Source organism: Curcuma longa, chromosome 11, assembly GCF_044706935.1.
Source record: "Curcuma longa cultivar G26 ecotype Majalengka, Jawa Barat chromosome 11, ITB_CL_G26_1.1, whole genome shotgun sequence".
In the NCBI taxonomy this organism is placed as follows: Eukaryota; Viridiplantae; Streptophyta; class Magnoliopsida; order Zingiberales; family Zingiberaceae; genus Curcuma; species Curcuma longa.
The window spans coordinates 27,653,592-27,673,937 of NC_133871.1; the positions used below are offsets into that span (position 1 = coordinate 27,653,592).

General features: G+C 36.0%; 1 protein-coding gene and 1 pseudogene across 2 annotated transcripts; one reads left to right on the forward strand and one right to left on the reverse strand.

Moving 5' to 3' along the window:
- Positions 1 to 920: 920 nt before the first annotated feature.
- On the reverse strand, positions 921 to 2,888 carry LOC141841673 (receptor-like protein kinase FERONIA; annotated as a pseudogene).
- An 11,540-nt stretch (positions 2,889 to 14,428) lies between these two features.
- LOC141839948 (protein NETWORKED 4B-like) lies at positions 14,429 to 20,204 on the forward strand. Of its 2 annotated transcripts, none has more exons than XM_074727811.1 (3): positions 14,429 to 14,567; positions 18,028 to 18,153; positions 18,353 to 20,204. In XM_074727811.1, exons 2-3 carry the CDS (start codon positions 18,060 to 18,062, stop codon positions 19,969 to 19,971), a joined length of 1,713 nt encoding a protein of 570 aa, XP_074583912.1. In that variant the 5' UTR covers positions 14,429 to 14,567; positions 18,028 to 18,059; the 3' UTR covers positions 19,972 to 20,204. The 2 variants fall into 2 exon arrangements, with proteins under 2 accessions (XP_074583912.1, XP_074583914.1); XM_074727813.1 differs by lacking the exon at positions 14,429 to 14,567 and adding an exon at positions 15,643 to 15,724.
- The last annotated feature ends 142 nt before the right edge of the window (positions 20,205 to 20,346 follow it).

Below are 20,346 nucleotides of genomic sequence, written 5' to 3' on the forward strand. Positions count from 1 at the left end.
TTAGATGTCTCCAATGTTTTCCTTCACGATCAACTTGAAGTAATTGTATTTATAGAGCAACCACTAGATTTTATCCATCCACAACTTTTAATACATGTTTGTCAACTTTAGAAATCTATATATGGTCTTTGGCAAGCACCTCATGTACGGTTTCATTATCTATCTAATTGGCCTCACATTCAAAGATTTTCTCAATCAAAAACTGACTCTTCTCTATTTCACAAATGCAATGGGAAATTTATCATTTTTTTCTAATTTACGTGGATGACATTTAATAACCGACAGTGATCAAGAAGACATCGCTTCTTTACTTCATCTTTTTAATCAAGAGTTTCCTATTCGGGATCTCGACAATGCTTGCTTTTTCCTTGACATTGAGTTTCTTCGACATTCTAAAGGTTATCTTCTCTCCCAGAGCAAATATATTACTAGACTTCTTCAATGAGATATAATGAATGGTGCACACCCTATCTCCACACCGACCATTGAAGGAGGTTTTACTGCACCTTCATCCTCTCCTTTAATGGCTGACCCCAAATCTACCAAAGTATTATTGTGGTCCTATAATATATTACCATCACACAACTCGACATTGCTTTTTCTAATTAATCGTGTCTGTCAATATATGCATTACAATTTTACATTGTATTCTTTTATATCGTTAGTCCTCACTAGAGTTGAATATCTATAGTGATGCAGATTGAGTCAGATCTTTTGAAGGCATACATTCTACTAGTGGATATATCATATTCCTAGGACAAAATCTTATTTCTTGACTTTTAAAGAAGCAACCTATGGTCTCTTGCTCAAGCACTAAAGTTGAATATAAAACTATAACTAATGCGACATCAAAAGTTATTTAGTTACCATGCCTTCTTTCAGAATTATATCTTTCCACAACCACTACACCCAAATCCAAGAGATGTGGCTACTGGGATTATCATTTTTTAGTGTGAGAGTCCAAGCACAGCCCCAATACAGATCTCAAGTCTTGCCCACTTAGAAAGCGGCGAGAGGTAACGCACGAGAAGTCCCCTCACTGGTGACTGCTTCCTTCACCTTCTGCTTCTTCCGGCGCCTGCACAATAGAACGAGGCCTAAAGCAACAAGCAAAATGGCAACTCCCCCAGCTAACCCACCAAGAATAGCAGCAACAGCCGTATGATTCTTCTGATTGGCACTCCCATTGGGACTATCAAAAGTCTGACCACCATGTGCTTCTGGATTAAAACCAACTAAACTGCTGCTGCTGTTCGCCAACTTGAAGACCTCGAGCCCGTTCAAAATTGCATCGTAGTACTCTGGTTGCGAGGCGATTTGTGGATGAAGGGCAACCCACAAGTCCATCTGCCCACTTCCTGCTGCAATCACCACGTAATCCCTGTACGTTGCAACACCTATATTGCCACTCCAAGCAATAACATCTGCGTATTTCTGTGCTGTCTGGTTATTAATGAAAATATCAAAAACTCTTTGGTTCGTCTTGGTTATGGGATACTGGATCTCACAAAAATGAAGCCGGACAAGGTAGTAGAAGCCAGCATCTACTTGAAGAATCCATGTAAGATTGTACTGCAAATTCACTGATGCTTCTAGACCCATTGACCTTGCTGTCTCGTAGACTTCCGCTGGCGCAATGTAAGATGGAACGTCGCGGGCGTATGTGATGCTAACATTTGGATCTTTAGAAAATGTCACACCATAAGCAGCGCCCAAAAGATAACGTGTATCATCTTCCCAAAGCCTGGAAAATCCCCCATTGGGAGGGCTGATTGCTTGGCCACCAACGTTGAGCCTGTAAACAGTTTCGATAGCCCATTCTGGATCGATCTCGTACGCTATGGAAATGACATGGTCACCAGTGATAAGCATAGTATTGCCGGAGTTGAAGATGTCAGGGATTGGCACAATCTCGATGCCGTTTATAAAGGCATAAGAATGGTTATGAGTGGGGGAGGGGGAGAAGGTGAGGTTTAGGACTCCGGTGGAGACATTGAGGGAAAATTCACGGGTGAAGGAGTCGACAGGTATATTTTGAGCGAAAAGAGAAGCACTAAAATTGTGAAGGAGGGTGTAAGTGCCGGCTGTGACAGAGAAGAAGGCATCGTCAGAGGTGTAGTTGCCGTAATCGGAAGGGTAGAAATAGAGGCGGAGGAATACCCGACCGCCGACGGCGAGAGAGAAATTGTAGGTAAAAGGGGAAGTGAAGACCCGAGCCGTCAAGTAAGGTACTTGAGGCACCGATGAACTTTGGCGTGCAGCTCGGACGCTCTCGCCGCTCAAAGGGAGGGAGAAGTTGAAATCGGAGTCGGAGGTCCAATCTCTTCCATCGAGGTCGGAGCCCGGTTGAGAAGCTCCACAACTGAGGAGGATCGTGGAGTTATCAGCAGCAGCTAAGGTGGCAGGAGCGAGCGACAACATTATCAAAGAAACGCAGACGAGGGCGCAAGGAAAGAACCACAGGATTCTTCATGGGGAAGAGCTCGAACCTCAAGAAAGATTCGATTTTTCCATCACTGCTCTCGATAAACAAGAAGGATAACGCAGAAAGTTCAAAAAAAAAAAAAGCTTCTTGGAGAATCGAATCGCAGACCAACTTCGCAGATTCTGTGGAAGGAGAAGATCGAAGAGCGAGTAACGATGCCAAGCCTGTACCAGAAAGGTAAAACCTTTAGTAATTAAAACACTCAACAGCAACCAAGCAGACACCAGCAGAGACGCCGCATCAAAATCACAAGCAAAAGAACACCTAAAACACAAAACAGAAAACCTGACCAGATGCAGCAGACGGATCGAGTAGAGTGCCTGCGATCGTAGAACTACGCGAGTGACAGAAGTGAGAGACGAGAAGCTTTTTGACTGCTCAGTGCTTACCGATATCAACCAGCACAAATTCTACACAGAATCTTTATGGTCATGCAACGCGTCAGGCACGGCCACTGCTATTTAATTCCAAAGTGGAACTGAATGATTGTGGAAACGGCTTATCTGACTTTTCCTATTACAATTTACTTTTATATTTTATCAAATTATAAATAACCTTTTTCTAACTCACTACCCACTGCATCACTAAAACATATTTAAAGTCCCCCTGTTAATTATATTAGAGAGTGACACATTTATTATAATGAGTAAAGGGATTAATTTTTTTTATGGTCGGTGAGAAACTTCTGTGGGACCGGATTAAAAAATTGAGTTCATGAGACTAACTATTTATCATTTTTTTTATAAAAAGATTAATTTTTAATGGGCATATATCTTTTAAAAAAAATCTCTCTCACTCTTAATCACTTGACAGTCAATTATAAATTTAAGAACGAACTATGAGATGTCTAAAGTCACCTTTTGCTATAACTAAGATATATTAAAAATTTTAAAAAATAAATCAATTTTATAGAATTTGAAAAGTACTATTTTTTTTTTGAAACAAAATTGCTTTTTTTAAATCTCACATCAGATTAAATATAAAATGGAATCAATATTGAATAACATAATTATTTTGAGAAGAATCTCCAAAATATGGTAGTTTTGTTTTTATCGAATCTGTCCAAGATCAAAAATAAATTTTGATATTGATGACTCAAATTAATGGTCTCATCAATGAATTTTATCTAAAATTAAAATCAATCAATTCAAATCTATATAATTTTGAGTGTTACCATAATCTCCAGTTTTGGTTTCACATCCTACCTAGATTATTTTAAATTTTTAAAATTTATATAATTTTGAATAAATTTGATACAAATTTACTATTAGACTTAGACATATCATATTCATTCAACAATACTAATATATAAATGTTAGGACTCTTTTGATTTTGATCATGACTAAATTTTAAAATTTAAACATTGTATAATTATTAATGAATTTTAATTAAAATTCACTCATTAACAAACCAAGACTAATCCACTTTTAGGAGTTTCCTAAGTCTTACAATACTCTCTAATCTTAGTTTTACACTTAGATAGGTTATTGTGAGTTTCTAAAATTTATACAACTTTAAGTAAATTTGTTTATGCATATGCGAACTAGAAGGGGGGGGGGGGGGGGGGGGGGGGGGGGGGGGGGGGGGGGGGGGGGGGGGGGGGGTGAAGATCTTCGATCTATACGTCTCAATTCCATGCTCGTCTACAAAAGGTTAACACGCAATGGAAATAAAACACATAATAAAAGAAAACACAAGCACATGACAAACTAATTTATTTGATTCATCGCCTCCCAAGGCAACTACTACAAGGCCTAGCTCTATTGATCTACCAGCACTATAATCTTCTCGGACACCTTCTGAAGGCGAAGAAATCTCTTACAACATGTTTCTTATAAAACAACATAAATATACAAATACAAATGAAAGTAACAGTTTTACTCTTTACTTTGAAAGGTTTTCTCATTACTTTTGATTGTTTCTTGATGGTAGAAAATATAGCATTTCATCTTCAAACCCTCAATAATCGCCACTTGAAATCCTCTTTGTAAGGCTCTTGTTCCAGATAACTTTCACCTAGCAATATATATATATATATATATATATATATATATATATATATATATATAATGTTAATTCTAATAAGTTTTTGTTGAATAATGGTAGTTGGATAGAATTAAGAAAATTATTAGTATAGAGTGATATCTGATTCTCTGATGAGTATGAGGATGGAGATGAATATCCGATCCTCCGATGGGTATGAAAATAAAAATTGAATACCCGATGGGGATGAGGATGGGTATAAAATATATGGACTCTGATCCAGACCTGACTCATTGTCATCTCTAGTCAACCCAACAATCGATTATTACTGTAGTAAAAATACTATAGCAGAAAACCCTAACTTGGATTGTAGCCAACCCTGAAGTTACTGTAACAATCATAATTTTCAAGGTTCGCGATTTCAATAAACCTTAAACATTGTATAAATCCCCTGTACTATAGCAACCTTAGTTATTGTAGCAGAAATCCTAGTTATTGTAGTAAATCTTAAAAAATACCTCAAACCTCAATTTCGATATTTAGAGTCTATTAGTTGATTGATACACCTTATCAAATGACTAATACTCCTGTTTCAACCTTAACAAGATAAATTTTCATCTTATCTGGTATCTGGTTAACCTCAATCTATCGAAACTTCTTTGACCCAATATCTAATTAATCTTGATTGGTCAAGACTTTTTGTTGCTTAGCATTCGGTTAACCTTAACCTGTTGAGATTTAACCACTACTTAGCAATCAGCCAATCTTGATATGTCGAGATTTTATGTTGCCTAGCATTCAATCAACCTTGACTTTACAGAATTTCACATTTACCTAACATTTAGTCCTCCCTAACCTATTAGGCTTTCATCCACATATCAAGTATTCAATCCTCCATGATCTACTTGAACTTCATCAATCTCACGCCAAGTGTCCGGTCAACCTTGATCGAGTTAAATTTTGTTTCTCAATGCCAAGGTTCGATCAACCTTGATCAAGTTAAATTTCATTTCTCATGCCAAGTGTCCATGACCCACTTTGATTTGACCTTTTACTTTTGACACTAAATGTTTAGTCAACCATGACCCATTTGAACTTTTTTCTTGCCAAGCCCCTATTGGACTTCTCGTCACATGTCAACTCCTTGTTGAACTTTTGATCACCAAGTGTCCTGTCAATCGTAATATGCTTGGACTTCTTCGTCGTCAAGTGTTCAGTCAACCTTAACCTACTTAACTATTCACTCAACTAATTAACATATTGATCAACTGTCAAATATCTGATTAACCTTGAAATACCTGATGTCTCACTCAACCAACTAATATATTGATCAAACATCGAAACCTAACTCGAGTCAACTAGAGCTTGGTCAACCTTGACTCAAGGTCGATTGCACCGATAAACTTTATCATAAATTTACTGTTGGACTTAAGCATTTTATATTCAACAGTACCACTAATATGTTCACGAAACTTTCCTAACTCTGATCATGTCCAAAATTTCAAAATCTAGACATTGCATAGCCATGAATGAGTTTTGGTCAAACTAATTAATGGCCTTAGTCACATCTAAATCAACTCAAACTAGGATCAACGCACTCTTAGTAGTCTTTTTGAGTCTCACCATGCTCTCCAACCTTAGTTTTATACCCTATACGTGGATTATTATTTTTAAAATTTATACAACTTTGAGTAAATTTGAAATAAATTCACTGTTAGATTTAGACATATGATCATATTCACTCAACAATAGCATCAATGTGTTCCAGAAACTCCTCTAACTTTCATCATGCCCAAAATTTTAAAATTTAGATACTACATAGTCATTAGTAAGTTTTAGCCAAAACTGATTAATCAATTCAAATCATGACTAATCCATTCCTTTGTGTAAAATTCACTTTTTTATTAGTTACTTAACTAGTTTTTTTTTAAATTTTATCTATTATTATTTTGTAGAAATGATTGATCAATTTATAAAAATAGTTCAGTATTTTTTAAAAAATTTAGTTGTTAAATGTATTTTGGCTAGTAACTCAATTGAAAATATCAATCAAATATATGTTGGTTGATAATTTTTTAAAAAAGTATCGGTCAAATAGATATTTGATCGGTATTTAAAAAAAATGACATCCAGTTATTTTAAAAAATTATCAATCAAATATATATTTGGTGTCTATTTTTTAAAAAGTTTATTGCCCATTTATTTGGCCAATAACTTTATAAAAAATACCGACCAAAATAATGGTTAGGGAATGATATTTATGTTAGTACCGATGGAATCAAAATATCTCCACAATTATATAATATTGTCCACTTTGGGCCTAAGCCCTCATTGCTTTGTTCTTGGGCTCTATCCTTTTAACCCCATGATCTTTTCCATGTACTTTAGATGTGGGACTATATTTGCACCTTTGCAACCCAACAATCCCCCCTCAAACAAAGGACCACAGGCCCCCTCAACGTTATTTTTGATGTCTGAATCCTCGACCTACCAGACTTTTTGCCCCTCAGTCCACCCGACCTACTAGGACTTCCCACCTAGCCACAGCTAGGACTTTTTGCCCCTCGGTCCATCCGACCTACTAGGACTTCCCACCTAGTCGCCCCTTGTAACCCAACAATCCCCCCCTCAAACAAAGGACCACAGGCCTCCCTCAACGTCGTTTTTGATGTCTGAATCCTCGACCCATCAGGACTTTTTGCCACTCGGTCCACCCGACCTACTAGGACTTCCCACCTAGCCGCAGCTAGGACTTTTTACCCCTCGGTCCATCCGACCTACTAGGACTTCCCACCTAGTCGCAATTAGGACTTTTTGCCCCTCGGTCCACCCAACCTACTAGGACTTCTCACCTGGTGTTTGGTCCTCTTGATTCAGACACGGGAGCACTCACTTCCTTTGTTTAAGGTTCAAACCACATGGTTAGATCTGGATCATGGCTCATTTGGCGATTAGTCCGGTAAAGAGCGGTCTCGCTCTGATACCACTTGTTAGTACCGATGAAATCAAAATATCTCCACAATGGTATGATATTATCCACTTTGGACCTAAACCCTCATGGCTTTGTTCTTGGGCTCTCCTCAAAAAGTCTCATACCAATGGAGATACTTTTCATCCTTTTAACTCCATGATCTTTTTCATGTACTTTAGATGTGGGACTATGTTTACACCCTTGCAACCCAACAATTTATCGGCCATGGATTACTAGCAAAGTCTTGGTGAAATTATTTTTTGGTAGGTAATCCATATTAATAGCTAAAATAATAGGATTATCAGACAACAATATATCCTTCTTTTCTCGTAGTAATATAAGTCTTGTTATACCCTCAAACTTTAATTCCACAGATTAAATAAGCATGTGTTATGGGTTTTTAAAATTTAAATAATTTTATGTAATTTTGCACCAAGTCATCAATGTTAGCCCAACAACAACAACAATATGTTCTTGGAACTCTCCTAACTCTGACTATGCTAAAAATTTTAAAATATGGACATTCTACGATCATTAGTAAGAGTTTTGATTAAAACTCATTCATAACCTTAGAAATATTAGAATAAACCTAAATTATAACCAATGCACTTCTAAGAGCCTCTCGAGTCTGATTATATCCTTAAACCTTAATTTTATAATTTAGATAACATATTGTGAGTTTTAAATTTTAAATAATTTTATATAATTTTTGTACAAAGTCAATGTTAGACATAACATATCCATTCAATAATAACACTAATATATTTCCGACACGATTTGAACTCTAATCATGTCAAAAATTTTAAAATCTATCTAGACATTGTATGATCATTAGTGAATTTTAGTTAAAACTCACCAATAATTGTATGACTCTAGAATATGGAATTTTAGACATGGTGAAACTTAAGAGACTCATAGGAGTGAATTGATTCTAATGTGGCTAAGATCATAAGTGAGTTTTCATCAAAACTCACTTATAATAGTATAATGTTTAAATTTAAATTTTTTTAGCATCATCAGAGTCAAGAGAGTCTTAGAAATACATTTGTATGGTTATTGAATGAATATGATAGACTTCAGTGTAATAATGAGTTGTGTCAAAATTATACTAAATTGTCTAAATTTTATAAATTCAAAACATGTTAAGCCTATAAAATTAAGGTTTAGCTAGGACACAATAAGATTTTAGGAGCTTTTTTTAAGAGTGTATTAGTTCTGATTTGAATTGATTTAGATGTGTTTAAAGTTATTAATGAATTTTAATCAAAATTCATTAATGATTTTAAATTTGTCATATTTAATTAAAATCAAAATTATTATATTTTTGAGACTCTTTTAAGTATAATTATATTGTTCAATCTTGATTTCACCTTATATTTAATGTGAGATTTTAATTTTTTTTAAGAAAAAGAGAAATGGTACTTTTAAAATTCACTAGAATGTGATTTAATTTTTTAAGATTTTAAATATATTTCAATGACTTAAATTTGTTAGATAAACGCACAGAGGGAGGGACGTTTTAAAAAAGAAGTCCATGATTTAATAAATATAAAAAAAATACGATATGTCATTTAAATATTAATAAAAATCAGATAAGTAATTTAATAAAACACCGTGTATTGATTTAATTTGATAAGTATGCAACGGATCTAATGCTCTATTTGGATGGGGTGAGAGAAGGTTTATTAACAAAAGGGAAAGGAAAGGGAAGGTAGGGAAAGGGAGGGAAGAAAAGGAAAAAGAATGAAGATTAAATATATAAAATTATAAAAATATTTTTACTTTTCAAAATAAACCTATATGTGAAAATATATATATATAGCTTATGAGATTAACAAAAATTAATATTTATGACTTAAATAAATAAATAAATTTAAAGAAATAATGAATAGACATATAATAAATATATAAAATGTAGACTTTGTACACTTTAGTACGATAAAGAATAAATCAATATTTTTATATATATTTTTATAAAAATTAATGATGTAAAAATCTAAAACTAACAAACATTTAAAATCATCAAGTAACAAGTTTTTCATTAAATAATAATAGTTTAACAAACATCCAAAATCATTTAAGTACATAGCATCCAAATACACATTTTAACATAAGGATAAAATTAAAATAAATATTTTTTAAGTTTTCCTTCCTCTTTCTTACCCTCTAAATCGGGATGTAAAAAATTATGTTGATTATTAAACATACAAGGAGAAAGTTTATCTTTCTCTCCCCTTCTCCTTCTTAACTCACTCGATCCCAAGCCTTTCTTATCCTTTTCTGTTCTTTTCTCTCACCTACTCTCGCTGCAAAAGGTTGGAACCGCCAACCTAGCGGCCCCCCACCCCGGCCCCACAAGTATGAGGGGGAGTAAATCACGGTGAATGCGGGACCGGCCAGGACATGAGGTCGAAGGATTTGCACCGGACCCCAGATTCTCTCACCTACTCTCAAATGAACTGTAAGAAGACTGAGAAGATATGTCTGTGTTCAGTTGGTTAGAGGATAATAAATTTACTACAATTGAAAGACTGAGAGGGTATAGACTTGTTCTGTACGACTCGAAGTCAATCACAAATTCGGTCCACAAAAATTGGGGGGATGAAGGTATTAGAGCAGCTGTAATGCTCCGTTAATGGAGCGTTAATAGCATCTCTTGGATGACGTGGAGGAGTGAAATGGAGCGTTTAGAGCATCTCTTGGATGACGTGGAGGAGTGATTCACATGAACACGTTCAATGTTTTGAACGCGTTCCTATTGCCATATGTTTTTTTTTAATTTTTTTAGTGTTATTAACATGCTAAAGTTGCCCTTACAGTGGTGATGAATAGACCTCGGGACGAACGAACTACGGCGCAGAATAAAAGAAACAAAAAAACTGCTTGTCACAATAGACTCCCGTCATAAATTTGTGACGGAAATCTGTACCGTTCGATTTTAAAGTTAAGATTAAATTCAGATCGTAGATTGAATGGGTGATTGTGATGGTCTGAATTTAATCTTCTGTTTTAAAATTGAACAGTCCAGATTTTCATCATAAATTTATGACGAAAATTTATTGTGACAAAGATCCCAACTGTTAAAGAAAATGACAACAAATGTATTTTGTCAGTGAGCCAGTCAGCCTGAAACGGCACGACGCGAGGATTAACGTGCTACACGCATGCCAGCTGTCATCAAATAAGAGCTGTCATCAAATAAGAGGAGCTAACGCTTCGCTTAATTTAGAAATCCATTTTTTTTACTGTGAATTATTTCGATCAAATCAATCTCAATTTTAAATTAAATTAAATCGATTAAATATAATTAGTCTAAATCGGAATTGAAATTTTAAAAATTTTAATTTCGTAATTTGTAATTTCTCTCCCCCTCTTAAGTTCTGATTTAATAAAAGTTCGATTATTTTAATTTTCAATCTATTTAAATAATATTTTATCGATTTAATTTATTTAATTTTATAATTTATATGAAAATTCAATTGATCAATTAGATCCTAAAAAATTAATTTATTCAATTTTAATTTAAATGATTAAATCAATTTGATTATTAAACAATTGCTCACTCTTATTGGAAAAAAAACTCCCCCATAGGAAATAGAACTTAAGTCATCGAGGACAGTGCTAATAAATTGTGATACAAACAAACGGATTGATAAGGGAGGGTCAAAATTGGAGTAAAAAAAAAAGGAATAATAAATTATTTTACCATATTATTGTTTATTAATAGACACACTGTCACATTATTATTTATTAATAATTTAATTAAAATTGAATTGAGTTGCCAAAATTTTAGAATTTTTTTGATAAATTCATAATTTTAATAAATTTATAAAATATGTAAAATCTATGATATGTCTAATAATTGATTAAAATTTTATTCTGAAAAAATTGATGATAAACTCTCAGTTTCTGCCGACCTTGTTTTCCCCCACGACTCAGTAGTATTTTTGTCCTTGCATAGAATTTTTTTGACTTTTTCCAGAAAAGTCAAAGAAAGGTCCTTACATATAGCATATAATTATCCTTGCCATTAATTTATTTTAATTCATTGATTAGAACAAATGATTAATTTGTCGTGTGGAAATTCTGTGATATGTGATTTGGATTTTTAATAAAGGACAAATTAATAATTTTTTCAAGCCAATTTCTATGGAATTTTTACACAAAGAATAAAATAGAGGTCAACGGTAAGAGCACTGTTTTGTTTCATTGCTTCAACTAAAATAGGCCGAGAGAAATGTGTTCTTGATTTATTATTCTTTTTGTGTAAATATTTAAAAATATTTTGATCTTTGCAAAATTATCAAGATCTTTTCTAACACGTAAGACATCTATCAAAATGTTAACTATTGTTATTAGCCAAATTGCAATACATAGGAGCACACGATGTGTCAATTCCAATATTAGAGGAGTTTGTCAAACCTAAACCCATTATAAATTGAGTTGTATCGGACAAAGCCCAACAAGACTCAATCCATTAAAAAAAAATTGATTAGCGATGAATTTTAACGATAAAAATAATTCATCATAAATCTATAATAAAAATAATGATGAAAAATTATTTCGTCATCAATTGATGATGAATTTTATGATAAAAATAATTTAGTCGTAAAGTTAGCAACAAATAAATTTCATCGTCAAATTCGTCATTAAAATTATTTTTATCATAAAATTCATCCCAAATGGATGACGAATTGAAAATTCATCAATTCGTCACCAAATTAATGATAAATTTAAAATTCGTTGTCTATTTGTGATGAAATATTAATTTATCGCCAAAATTGGCCAAATAGATCCTAATATTCAAATTTCCGTTCTAAATTTCCGCTCCATGTGATAGGAATTTGACGATAAACTCTGAATTCTTCGCCAAATTAGCGATGAATTCTTTGTTCGTTGTCAAATTGGTGATGAATTCTCTTTTCATCATCAAATTTGACAACAAATTCAAAATTCATCGCCTAATAAAACTTAAATTTCGACCTGTGCTAAAATCTCTCCCCAAAATACATGACCAACCCTAATGCTCTATTTGAATGGGGGTGGGAGAAGTTTATTAATGGAAAGAGAAAGAAGGAAAAGGGAGGGAGAAGTAAAGTATTTATTTTTTCTTGTTTGACAGGAATGGAAGGTTCGTTAACGTAATATGTGTTATCTTAGGAGGAAAAGAAAGAGAATAAAGGTTAAATATATAAAGTTATAAAAATACTCTCACTTCTAATTAAAAAAGATAATGCATGCAGAGGATGATATGAAAAATTATAAAATTTTATCAGTATTGAATGTAAAACCTAGGATATAAAATGTCCTAAAATAGATAACACATGTTTTTTAGATAAATCTTTGTCCTTGGAGGATGAAAAGAAGAAGAAGAAGATTAATGTTACTTGTTTTTATCCTCTTGACTCTGTTTCTCAAAAAGATTTGTGGCGAGGGTCAGTGTCGACATCGTAAAGTGCAAGCAATTGGGCACTGGACCATGACGGTGCACGTTATATGAGGAGTAATAACACAAAGATGAAATATGTAAGCAGATAAATTAATATTTTAAAATAAAAATTAAATAAAATATTTTTAAATTTATTTTTTTATACCCCAAATTAAAATGCAAGAAACCCTTCTCTCTTATTCACATCTTGTATTCATCCATCCCAAACAATTACTCTTCCCTCCCGTTTCCTCACCTCCTCCCAAACGACGTCAACTACCCGTGCCCCTTCCTCTTTGGTGATAACGACGACCCTCTTTGGCGACCGGCTGACCCTTCCCCTCCCTCTTTGGCGACGACAACGACCCGTCACCCTCCCTCTTTAGTGACGGCGACGACCGGCTGATCCGCTCCCATCTTTGGCGACCGCCTGACCCTTCCCCCTCCCTCTTTGGCGACGGCGACGACTGGCGTAAGCTTCTCTATCTCCCCTCTCCTTCCCCGTCCGCTTACCAGTACTCTAATCTGGCCACGGCAAGGTGCGACGCCCGCCAGTACCTCGTCGGCGTTTAACGTCGCTTCGGGCTAGCCACGAGGTTGGCCGCTGCCTCGACTGCAACCATGGTCGTCGCCTCAGGCGCCCTGGCCACCGCCACGACCGCCAGCCATGTCGGCGAGGCCAGGCACAACCTTGGCAGCGAGGTTGGCCGGCCGCGAGCTCAGGATAAAATTTTTTTATCAGTAATTTATTGTACATTGTTGTTTTTCATGACTTGTTGAACATAAATTTTATTTGCAGCATGTTTTGTATCCAATCCTGTGGATGTGCTAGAGTGGATATTGAGCTTAAATATTTCTGAATGTGTTTATGCTAATATGTTTTGGATTTTATTATCCAAATATTCTATATTTACAAGGAGGAATAAGTGTCGAAGTAATCTTGTAAAAATTGTAGAATATAAGCGATAAATTAGACTAGATAATTAATAAATTTTAGGGCATACCACGCAAAGTGATTTGAGGTGAGAAGTTACACCGGGCTCGTAATTGGGCCATACCATGAAAGTGGGCCTGCGGGCCCAATCTGCTTTGGATCTGAGCCCAGTTGAGACCGCATGTTGGGCCCCAGGTGCATTATTAGCTTAAGGGCTCCTCGGTCATTTACTGTAATGGCGGGTAGTCCAGCCTGGCCACGTGCCTACGTGTCTGATGACATCAGCCCTACGGCCTTGTTCTCCTCGCGCCTCCCTGAGTCTGTTTGAATTAAAGCCCGCGCCTCACGCCGCAGAAGGATGCCGTCCGAGTCCGGCCCCACACGGTCCCAGCTGTGAGCTGTTACGTACCAGGCACATCGGATTTCCCTAAATACCCCTCACTAAGTCAATTCTCAAACCAATGAGATATAGCCACGTATATCATCGTGCGATCTTCACCCTTTGTTGATGAAATCAATCTAAGCAAGAACCTTCGTGGACCAAGGGTAGTTTAGTCAATCGAGGCTTCGATTTTCTTGAGATTGACGCCTCGACTGCTTCGATAAAAGACGGGCGAGGAGAGGAGGCGCCTGCTCCACTCGCTCCTGCGTGGTTCGTTTGATCTCTATCTAGGCGCTTCTGCAGATCGATCTCTGGGGAGTGGTGTTTTCCAAAAGGAAAGAAGGATCGAAACTTGTTTCCCTCCAGGAAGCTCTGATCCGAGAGGTATTGCTCATCCAGACTATCCAGTTCTTTGTGATTCTTTGAAGTGTCCTTTCCTTCATTTTTGTTTCTTAAAACTCAGTGGTCATTTCGATTTTCGACTTCAATTCCAATTTTGAGTATGATTCTACTCGCGTCTTATCATTGTTATCTTTGATTTAATACCTTCTTCAAGGTAATATTTTACGGGCAATCCGTGGATCTTGGAATTTACTGGGCCGACTCTCCAGTAGATTCTTAATTTCCTTTTTATGACGCCCATAGTTAATCAATGGTTTAAAAATCATCCGTCTGATGATTTGATGAATCTATTGGTTGCGGTAGCAGTTCATATTTGATTGCCATTTGGTTCGAACTAGCGATTCATGTGTTTTTGTTACTTTTTGACTTTTGAAAGGAAAAAATGGGAATTTTTCGTACTTCTAGTTTATGGTCTTAACAGAAGGGATTGGAGTTTGGAGATGGTGGAAAGTCACGCAGATTGGGGCATTGGGCAAAATGATAATGAGCTTGAGGTCCACTGTCAAACGCGATTCATGTGTCGGATGTGTTCTCTGTCACTTTTGACTATTTAAGGGGCAAAGTGGGAATTTTTCTACTGTGGTTGTCAGTTTAATGGCCTTGACAAAGGGCATTGGAGTCTGGTGATGATGGAAAATCACGCAGATTGCGCAAGATGATAATGAACTTGAGGTCCATAGTCCTATGAAGAAAGACGCGTTGCCATCTATGACAAGGGATGATAGCCGACAAGAGCTTCGAACTGTTGTTATTTAATGCATGGTAGCTTGCATCTGTTTGCTTTATTTGTCTTCTACCCACAACCATGAACCATGTGGATACGTGGTAGTATGAGTACATTTGCTATTTTAAATTTCCCAGTATGAAAAGGGTTTTAAGGTGGTGATAATGATCAGAAAGGCTGGAAAGAAAATGACAAGTTGCAATTGACCGTGGCCCAATGGTACGCAACCTTTAGCATTTAGAAACTATTTTCATGAATCAAGTTAACTTTATAAATTTCTAAGCAAATAAAAAGAATTTGCACCCATCAAGTGGGCTAATCCATGTTTCCTTGTTCATTTCAAGAGATCAGTGATATAAACTATGCATTGGCCAAGAGCTGATCTATCTCACCTAACAAAATGGAGTTTCCCCAAGTATGGTATCACCTTCATCCCTTCGACTAGAATGGTTGGAGTTTCATATTTCAATTTGCCAAGTGCCTGGATTTGCTTTTCATTATCCCATCGGTTTGTTTTGCCATCAGGCTGCTTCTGCCTGCCCTTCTGTTTCATTTGTTGGAATCCATACTCGAGAGGTCTATGCGTTTACTATGCATTTCTTTTGTTGTTCCATAGATTTTTGTGTCTCCTTGCAACCCTTTGTTGCTTTTGCAGGAAATTTTTGTCAAATCCATTGTTCTTTTTTCACCATGACTACTCTTCATTATTTTGTGTCTGAAATTAAATATCTTTTCGTTTCTTTTTTGTGACGCATGCAAGAGAATTGTGATTTGACATCAAAATTTCTTGTTTCCTTTCCTTTATATCCCTCACTTCTAGTACTGCCTGTGTTGTGAGTCATAGACATCTAGAACTCGTTCAAGTGTTAGGTTTTGTTAGAGAATAATGTCAATACACTGTCTTCCGTTGTTCTTTACGCTTTAAGCAAGCAGTCACATGATTTCGTGCTTTTTTTGTTGCATAGGCGACCCATTTACATGTTAGCACTTAACAGTTCGTCAGGGCTCCCTTATATCTGTTTGCCTACACTACGCTCTTCTTATAGTGGTCTTGTAGACATATGCGATCTGTATGAACGTTTTATATGTTTATTTATCTATTTTTATTGTAAAAAAGGAGAATTTCTGAGTTGTACAGTTGGCCAACTTGTTGCTTGAAAGATGCTCATTCCTTAAACATTTGCTCTATTCTAACCTAATCACGCATGATTAGTGTGCCTCATTTCTGAAGGCCTTTGTATATCACTTTCATATCTAAAAGTGGATTTGCAAACTCACCTACCAATATTAGTTTCATTTAAATGTTATAATTTGTTAGGGGACATTTAATTTGGTTGGGGTTGTAATCTTGGTTATCTGTCTAAGGTGATCAACGTTTGGTTCAGGTTATGATGAATTCTTGAGTAATACAATATTACCGCTATGTCAGCAAAATGTAAGTAAAGTGGTTATAATCCCAGAATATGATTATCTAGGCAGAGTAAGGTTTTAGGCAGAGTAAGGTTTTTGTCGATTTCGGAGTTAACGAGAATCAGCCACGGTTGGTCTTTGACAACGAGGGCGGTCGCGGTAGGTCTTCGACAACGAATAGCGAGGGCGGTGATGTCGATTAGGCGTCGTCAAGTTCCCTCCAATTCTGTTAATCTCCTAGCCGATTGCTCAAGAGAAACGACACCATCGAAAGCCTCTTCTTGTTGTCGCTGGGAGGGCCTCTGAACAACAACAACGAGTGTTAGTCGGGGTTTGACCACGCGACGTTGCCAGTGTTGTAGCAACAAAGCAATCTCTTGTAGATCAAGGTTTCGAGCAATCTGCAGAAGGAGGGCGGTGTCGGCTTGCTCGGGGGTTGGTCGTTAAGCGTGAGCAACTAGGGCGGTGTTGGTTTGGTGTCGTTGTCGTTCCTTGGTGAGGAAGGCTTGTCGAAGCCAGAGATGACAGGCGATAACGGCGATGGCAGTAGGCATGCGTGAGTACAGGGAACGACGATTTTTTTTTAACTTAAGTTTTGATTAATTGAATCAATCAATTCTTAATTATAGTTGAGATAAACTAAATAGATCGGGTCTAAAACCCAATGAAATTATTCCAAAAAAATTAAAATAATAAAAAAAATCTAAAATATTATCTGAATTTATATATATATATATATATATATCATTAATAATATTAATATTAATATTATATATTTTATTTCTTAAATTCTAAACCTTGAAATCCTTAAACTAAGTTATACATCAAAATTTTCAATCAAATAATTTTTTATTACATTATCTAAATTGAACGATTATATTTTATTTTTTATAATCTTAATTATGTGATTACCTATTATCACATAATCAAAGTTATACATGATAAATTGAACTAAACACATTTTATAATTAACATTTTTTGGAACGTAATTATCATCCGTCAATTTCTTAGAGATGAAAACAACACCTTATTTGTGAAAACTATTTCTAACATTGAAATTATCTTTTTGTGTTCCTTTTCAGCATGTTCGATATCTTAATTTCTTTGATCTGTGCTGATCATCAATTGGCGTGTAATTTTAACTTCTGTAAAACTGAAGCTACATAATTATATCATCACTAAATCTATCAGTAATCAATGGCTTACTCTATTGATTAACAGATATACCGTATCAGAGACTTAGTATATTGTTTTCTTCTTCTCATATATTCTATTGTCTCCTGACATCTATGTTCTCATTTATTGCAGGATTGCTCATACGATAATATACTTGGTAAAGGATGAAGAGGATGCTGTCGAAAAAGTCTCACTCATGGTGGTGGGACAGCCATATTAGCCGGAAAAACTCCAAATGGCTTGCAGACAATCTTGAAAGTAAGTGAACCAAAGGATAGTGTAACTTATTTCTGTTTCTTTGGTTGTTTTCATATTTGAGTTTCATCTTGATTCATTTTCTCGTCTTCTCTCTGTTTATTAGATATTAGTGAATACGTGAATACTATTGTTGATCATATTGTGAAATCATTTGAAGTCTCTGACTTGAGAAAATCATTTGAAATCATCTTTCCTGTAGAGATGGACCTTAGTGTCAAAGAGATGCTAAAGTTGATTGAAGAGGAAGGAGATTCTTTTGCAGAGAAAGCTGAGATGTATTATGAGAAACGTCCTTCGTTGATATCGTATGTTGAGGAGTTCTATCGCATGTATCGTGCCCTTGCTGAGCGTTATGACCAAGTAACTGGTGACCTTCGCAAGAATGTGGAATCAGAACTAAAATCTCAAATTTCAGGCGATGGATCTGATCTTGTTTCAGACCCACCTTCTCCTTCGTCTGGGAACTCTGCAGAACTCACCCCTGACTCGAAGCTGCAACAACTCAAGACCAATCCCAAGGCTGCTGGGTTTGATTTCTTTCTCGCATCTGGTGGTAGCTCTGATCTTTCCAGGAAAGACAGTGATGGTTCATTTTCGTCCTCTGAATCTGATTTGGAGCCTGACCTTGATGATATAAATGAGGAAAATGGAGATAGCATTTCCTCTTTGCTGCAACAGAGGATTCAGGAACTTGAAAATGAGCTCCGGGAGGTGAAAGAGAAGCTCAACACAGAAGAGCAGAAGAACTATCATGACCAGTGTGAACTTAAAATTGAATCTTTGGAGGAAGATTTATCAGCTGCAAATGAGAAACTTCACTCTGCTGAAACTGATATCTCGGACCTTAAGAAAAAGCTTGAGGACACCAGTGCTTCTCTAGATACTAAGATCATAGAGTTCAATTTGGAAACGAAGAAGGTTTCTGATTTGGAGGAAGACACCTTGAAGCTACAAGAGCAAATATTAGTTCTCAAGAATGAAACTGAGATTCTAAAGGGCTTAGCAGAATCTTCTGCTAAGCAATTCGAAGCCGAATTACTGAGTCGTGATTTCATCATTGAAGAATTCAAAATTGAACTAGTCAATGCTGCAGAAATCTTTGGCCAGGAGAAGTCTGTCCTTGAAGCTGCAATATCAGACCTTGAAGGTGTTAACGTCGGACTAAGAGCTGAAGTAGAAAAGATATCGCAGGAAAAACTGTTACTCGAAGCCTGCGTTTCCAAGCTAGAAAATAGAATTCAGGAGCTGAATGCCTCGCACACTCTCTCTGTTGACAGAATCTCCAAGGAGAAGTCAGCACTTGAAGCTGAACTCTCAACTCTCTCTCAGTCGAACACACTCCTGGAAGCTAAAGTAATCATACTTGACAACCAAACGAGGCAGCTTGAAGCTGAAAGACTTCAAGAATGCGATGAGAAACAGAAGCTCATCACTGCATTAAATGGGAACCTAGATGATCTCAAGCTCAAATTCGATATGCTGACAGCCAAGAAAGAGGAGGTTTCTTCCAAGGTGGATTCTCTGCTCAATGACATCAAAAACCGCGATTACCACAATCAGCAGTTGCACCTAGAGAACGCAAAGCTAATCATGCAGATTCAGGAAACCACAGAAGCCAGTTCAAATTTGAAGTCAAGATTAAAGGAGCTTGAGGACGAGGTGGAGAGGCAGAAGGTCGTAATTTGGGATGGCGCCGAGGGCAAAAGGGAGGCAATCAGGCAACTTTGCTTCTCACTGGAGCATTACCGTGATGGCTACATTCAGCTCAGGGAATTGCTGAAGGGGCACAAGCGATCGATCATAGCAGTAAGGTGCTGATCTTGATGGGTATCCTTTCTATTATGATTATCATGCAATGTCCAGAGTCCTTGTTCCGAAAATTCAGGGTGAAGTACAATACTCTTGTTTGTCATTTCGAGCAATGTATAAGAAATCTTGTTTAAAACTAGGAAAAAGTTGATGAGTCTGTGTTTCGATAGAAAATGCCAGCTTTGGAAAAATCAAAACCTAATATGATAATATCATTCTGGTCTTCGCTGTTGGTTTTGTTAGTCTCTTTTAACCTGATTCTGGTTTGGCAGATTACTGGATTGTCAATTGTTTCTTAAGCAGATTTCACCATTAATATTATTATTATTTTAGTTTCATTTCACCATTTTTAACTACACATTTAAAATTTTCATTAAACCGTAA